Raw genomic sequence first — 6,000 nt, 5'->3', positions numbered from 1 at the left:
GATACCTGGCACTCTAGCAACAGGTCACTCACAATGTTGGAAGGAAGGGCATCCGAGGCAGAGGCAGAGCGTGGGAAGGCCTTTAAGAGTGAAGAGAGGTCCGAGCGCAGTTGCAAAGCAGGTGGCTTTGCTATCAGCCCCAAGGGTGGCACTGAGGGCCTGTAGGGAAGGCTGCAAGGGGCATTGGAACCATGCGGGCTGTAGGAGTTCCACAGGGAGCCTGGAGGTCCGCGGCTGCCTGTTGGGCTGGCGGTGGGGCTGGGAAGACGGGGAGACGTTCAGAGTTGGACAAGCTCCTAAGGGGCCTCCTTCCCACAGTCGCGCTTTGGGCCCAGGGGAGAGGACGGATGGCTTCCCACACGCCCTTTAAATGAGAGAAGGGGGACTGCCTTCTGGCCTTCCCGGATTCTCCGCGGAGAGTTCGTGGGCTCAACGACCAGGGAGGAGCCCAGGTGTGCAGGTGTGCCATGGAGCTGACCGGCGGGCTCACCTGGCCAACTGGGCTACCTGGGAGGAAATCCTACACCCGATCGTCCGCTCAGTCCCGGGAGCGCGGGATCTCCTGCGGGGAAGGCGGAGCTGGGGGTGAGCAGCCAAGGACACAGGGTTTGGCTCGGGGGTGTGGCCACGGGCTGAGAAGGAGGATTTCAGGCGCACCTGGGGCTTCTCGGTGGGCGAGGCCTCCAGGGAGAGGCGTGGCTGCAGGGCGATGGGCGGGGCTTCCCGAGGAGCGGGCGCGGGGGCAGGGGCGGGGTGGGGCGGAGCTTCCCGGGGAGCGGGCGTGGCGGAGCGCGGGGCGGAGCCGACGTGCCGGGCGTACTTAAGCAGCCCCGAGACGCGCGCGGCCGCCCCACCATGGCTCTGAGGCGCGTTGTCTCCGCGCTGCGCCCCGGCCCCGCCCGCCTCGCCCGGCTGTCCACGGCGCCCGTGACCCGCGAGCAGCCCGCGGGCCCGAGGGCGGTGCCGGAACCCCGGGAGGCCGAGGCCGCGCGGCCGCCGGTGCCCGCCGTGGACTTCGGCAACGCGCAGGAGGCGTACCGCAGCCGGCGCAGCTGGGAGCTGGCGCGCAGCCTGCTGGTGCTGCGCCTGTGCGCCTCGCCCGCGCTGCTGGCGCGCCACGAGCAGGTGCGCGGGCGGGCGGCGGGCCGGGCGCGGCTCCTCTGCCCATCCCGGGACCCTTCGGAAGTTTCCGAGTGTAAAGCGGGGGCCCCTTGAGCGTCGCCTGTTGGGGGGCAAGTCAGCAAGGAAAGTGTTTCCTGCACTCCCTTTGGGCCGTGAATTTTGCTACATGTCAGTTACCACCAACTAAAAACAAAGACCAGTTTAATTTTTAAGCTATATACCCCTTGCAGTAATACAAAATTGTCACCTGAAATTTAAAATTAGGTGTCCTCCATGTTGCCCCCAGGGAAGTCTTGATATCGAACCTGAAGTGAGTTCCCTCACCCTGAGCGCAGCAAGCCGATCTCTGACGCTGGGTGTGGTGGAAGAAAGCAGGAATTTTATGGCAAAGCGCTGAGCAAGCAGAACCGGCAGCTAACGGCTGTCATTCCAAACTGCCCGAAAAGCTACAAGCAAGGGTTTTTATTTGGGGTTTTAGGTAGGGCAGGGGGAGCATATGGCCTTGGGGGCTGAAGTTGTAAGAGTCCACCGCACAGGTGTGACTCTGTGTGTTGCACGCGGGGGATTTTCAGTCTCTGACGTCTAAAGTTTACAGTCAGTCACTTCAGCTTTTCAGTGTTCCTGGGAGATGCTTAGTCAGGCAGGGCTGTCAGCAAGTTCCTCTCTCGTCAGCGGTCCTCCTGCTGTTCTGCGCAGCAGGCTCGGAAACTTGGGTTATTTTGTTTCCCATGTTAACCTTGTGGGTACAGGTCCAGTTTCACCCTAATCCAGGGAAATTTTAACTCCTGCATCCCGTTTCGGTTTGGTGGTAATTGAAGGGCTCATGGCCTAGGACTCCAGAGTTCTGGGAGGCTGTGGCCCGAGGGCTCCCCAGACATGGCCACTTCTAAAAGACAGCGTTGGGGGAAAAATGGGAAGCTGCTGAAACACCCAAATTTAAAAGTTTAACTTGGTAACAAAGTGTGAGGGCTTTGGGGAAAGTAAAGAGCAGAACACCGTTTTAGCTCCTGTCAGTTGGAGATATAGGGGTGATAGTTTTTTCAAGGTGTTCCTTGGGGACAGTTCGCAAGGGTCCGCTTGTCGGTGCCGAGGGTCTGGAAGGCTCCTCATGCAGGTGGTGTTGGTTTCTCAGGTGAGACCGTACTGAGGGCATTGTGCTGCCTCCCTCTGCCCCTGGGGGAGGTTGGACGAGAAGGAGCATCCAACCAGGTCCCAGGCTTAGGTGAAGGCTAGGCCATGGCAGGTGGGAGGTGAGGGCAGAGCCCCCCCAAGTCAGCGTCGGGCGGCTTTGAAGGAACTGTGAGGTCAGCAGAGCTACTGGCCTCGATTCCTCCCAAAGCTTCCTGGACAGATTCAGATTCGGAGCCGAGTGTGGGGGGAGGGGTGGAGGAGGAAGAGGCTGAACTGGGGAGGGAGGGGGAGAGGGCTTGGAATGGACCAAATTTCTCTAGGTGCAGCAGTGAGTTTTCTCCGGTTTCAAAACAAGCGGGAAAGCCAGCAGAGCTGGGGGTCCTGGGCTGCTGTGGGAGGGACGTGTCAGCCCCACTCTCTCTGGGGTGCCTGCCCGGGACAAGTGCCAGAGCGCAGGGACCATGCTGCGGGTGCCTGGAGGAGGTGAGAAGCTCTCGTTGTGTCCCTCTTGTGCCCTAGGGATGCCTCAAGGAGCGCCCTAATGGTGTGAGGTGCTGTGTGTGCCCCCTGTGGGACCTGTTCTACCGTTGTGATTGCTGTTGGTCCCACTGGTGACAGTGGCCTCGGTGCCTGGTGATGGAGGACATGGGGCAGGGCCAGACTGCAGAGTTCTGGGCCACCCAGCAGAACCGCTGGTCCTTCCCCGCCCTCTGGCCTGCGGTGAAAATTCCTCCTGCTGAGCCAGGGCCGGTCTGTGCATTTCCTGTCAAACCTGCTCCTGGCAGGTAGTGTCAGCCCGCAGGAGCCTGGTGTGAGCTACTATGCTGTCTGCGGACCCAGTGGGGGCCCACGCTTGCCAGAAGGCAGGCCTTTTTAAGAAGAGTTTAGAAAATCCAGGTCTTCCCTGACAGGTTTCTGTGCTTGGGTGTGAGCTGGAGCAGAAGCCGGTGAGTGGGCCCGTGGGGCAGGGCAGAAAACCAGCAGAGAACTGGCCGTACCTGTTCTTGCTCTGCAGGCGTCTTTCGTCTTTCGCAGTGGAAATGACAGGAGGTGTTACCCTTGCAAGTTTCTCGACCTGAGAAGAATGCCCCACCTGGAGAAGGGCTGAGGCTGCCCTCGTCTCAGGTAGTGCCACCCGGGGCACACCTGACACCAGGATGGTTTTAAAGGGGCTGCTTTGCTCTGAGTTGGCTTTCGAAGTGCCAGCCCGCCCCGTGTGCTTCCGCACCCCTCTGTGACAGGCCGGCCTCCCCTTGCCAGGGAGGCTGAGAGGGCGAGTGACTGGCTCGGGGACTTGGGTGGCCGTTCCCTCTGAGCCCTGCCTCCTCTTGGGGAGCAGGTGGTCAGCCCAGGTGCAGGATGTGTGAGAGCTTGCTAGCCCATGCCCTGGGCCAGATTCCAGCTGCTGTCTTTGTTCAGTTAGTGTTGGCTGTGGCTGCTTCTGCACTACAGCGGTAGAGTTGAGTAGTTCTACCAGAGGCCGCATGGCCTGCACAGCCTAAATTACAGTCATGCGCCCCATAATGATGTTCTGGTCAACGGTGAACCGCATATACAAAAGGGTCCCGTAAGATTAGTACCACAGAGCCTAGGTGTGTAGCAGGCTGTAGCACCTAGGTGTGTGTAAGTATGCTCTGTGATATTCAGATGACATATTCCCTAACGATGCATTTCTCAGAATGCATCCCCGTCATTGAGTGATGCACGACTGTGTTTACCATGTGGCTTGGCTGGGAAGGTTTGCCAGCCCGAGAGTAAGTCACCCACTTCACGGTGTGTTTCTGACAGTCCACAGAGCTGACGTGTGTGGTGTCAGGGGTTCTTTTCTAGAACCAAATGATGGTTTTCAGGTCCCCAGTTCTGCCTTGCCTGCCACTGGGTGATCCTTGATCTGTTTAAGACCTGGCTTTTCCTCTGGCCCCTGGGCTCCCTGAGTTTGGGCCCCAGCTCAGGGCGAGATGGGGAGGAGGCCTGCCCGTCTCCCATGTTGGCACTTTCATTTTCGTTTTCTAATCCTCTTTATAAAAACAACAAGATGCGAGAAAATCAGACACAGAGGCTGCAGTGAGGCGGAAGTGATGGCCTGGAAGCCCTTGTCCTTGGGGCGCCCGAGGTGTCCCTGCTGAGTGCCAGCCTGCACCCAGACCAGTGTGGGCCGCTCAGGATTGCTTTGGGCTGAGGGTGTTTGACTTGCTCGTACTTTTGCTTAGACTAGAGATTGTTCCCTGACACCCTGATCCCAAGAGACCTACCCCCCAAGAAAGGGGATTCTGTGAGCCGTCGGGCTTGAGAGACCTCCGCTTTCCTGTCTTGGAGCTGGAAGTGGCAGGCAGGGACGCAGGTGAATTCCCAGACAGCTGGTGGGCGTGCCCTCCCATCAGTATCCCTCCCAACCCCAGGGGCCTCTGGTTGTCCTCATTCCTTCCTGCCCTGTCTGTCCCCGCTGCAGGAGCTCCATGTCACCCCCCTCTCCTTGGCATGCACCCCTCCCCAGATCTAAGTTAGCAAACACATCCCACCCCCACCCGCCCTGGCAAGTGCTCCCTCATCCCGCATTCTGAATCAGTCAGTGGATCACTTGCTCCTTCCTGTTTCGGGGTCTCTCCCCAACTAGGCTGTGAGTTCCTTACCTTTTTTTGTTCAGCTTAGAATTGTGCTGGGCATGAAGTAGCTGCTCGGGACATTTGAATGAACGATGGCAGAAATTTGGCATGTGGCAAAATGTGATTGGAGGAGAAAGCTGAGTAGTTTATGGGCAGCTGTCTTCACGAAGGGCAGATCCATCGGAGCTGCTGGTCCGCTGTGGCCCTAGATGACTGTACCAAGTCCCCACTGGTCCCAGGGTGGGCTGTCATCTCACAGACCTTTGTAGCTGGTCACCTGGCTGATCGTCAGCCTGTGCCTTGCTGCCGCTGAACTTGCACGCATTCTGTGCTGTGGACGTGTTCATCAGTTCAGCAGCCATTGGAGGGCCGGCCCTTTGCCAGGCGCTGAGGTCTGGGTACAGGGGATGTTATGAACATGCCCATTGCTGTCCCTGGAGAGACCAGCCTTTCACTTCTTTATCCACCAAGTCATGGTCAGGCCCCCGCTGTGGCTGCTGGGGTCACCTGTGAGCGTGCAGGGAGGGAGGCAAGAGTGGCCACCCGGCATGAGGAATGGGTGATTGACAGTTGCTGCAAGCAGAGAAGCAAGCTGCTTCGGGTGGTCTCCACTATAAAATCAAGGCTGGGAGCCAAGTGTGGCCCTGGGGAGAGCATGTCATGGCTTTGTGGTTGGAGTGAAGGGGCTGGGAAGCGGGGAGTCCAGCTGGGGACAGGGGAGTCCAGGTAGCCCAGGACAGGCGCTTCCTTCTGCCTTTCAGCTGCTCCTTCTCGCCAGGAGGCTTCTGGGGCAAAGGCTGTTCGACAAGCTGATGAAGATGACCTTCTACGGGCAGTTTGTGGCTGGCGAGGACCAGGAATCCATCCAGCCTCTGATCCAGCACAACAGGGCCTTCGGCGTGGGCTCCATCCTGGATTATGGAGTGGAGGAGGACCTGAGCCCCGAGGAGGCAGAGCGCCAGGAGATGGAGTAAGGCCTGCACCGGCATCCAGTGGGAACCCCAGAGAGCCCTGGTGGCCAGCGGCTGCCTGCCACCTGGACGAGGAGCAGCCAAGGCTAGCAGACCCTGATGACCAGTGGCCCTCCTGGGCTCTGCCTGGGCTTCTTGCATTTTTGCGCCATGAGGACAGTTCTGGGCTTTCC

At 59.3% G+C, this 6,000-nt stretch overlaps 1 protein-coding gene across 6 annotated transcripts in view; it reads left to right on the top strand.

Annotated features, from left to right (window-relative positions):
- The first annotated feature begins 809 nt into the window (after nt 1–809).
- PRODH (proline dehydrogenase 1) overlaps nt 810–6,000 on the top strand; it is a 21,054-nt gene continuing 15,863 nt past the window's right edge. The window contains exons 1-2 of one of the 6 annotated variants that reach the window (XM_001487926.5): nt 810–1,125; nt 5,618–5,826. In XM_001487926.5, the coding sequence (XP_001487976.3) occupies nt 856–1,125; nt 5,618–5,826 (479 nt within the window). In that variant the 5' untranslated portion in view covers nt 810–855. Of the gene's footprint in view, nt 1,126–2,723; nt 3,379–5,617; nt 5,827–6,000 lie in introns of those variants that run through there. The other 5 variants (XM_070275134.1, XM_070275136.1, XM_023646617.2 and 2 more) reach the window with 5 other exon arrangements.

Source organism: Equus caballus, chromosome 8, assembly GCF_041296265.1.
Source record: "Equus caballus isolate H_3958 breed thoroughbred chromosome 8, TB-T2T, whole genome shotgun sequence".
Taxonomy (NCBI): Eukaryota; Metazoa; Chordata; class Mammalia; order Perissodactyla; family Equidae; genus Equus; species Equus caballus.
Note: the sequence above shows the minus strand (reverse complement) of the source record. Positions and strands in the feature narration are given on the sequence as shown.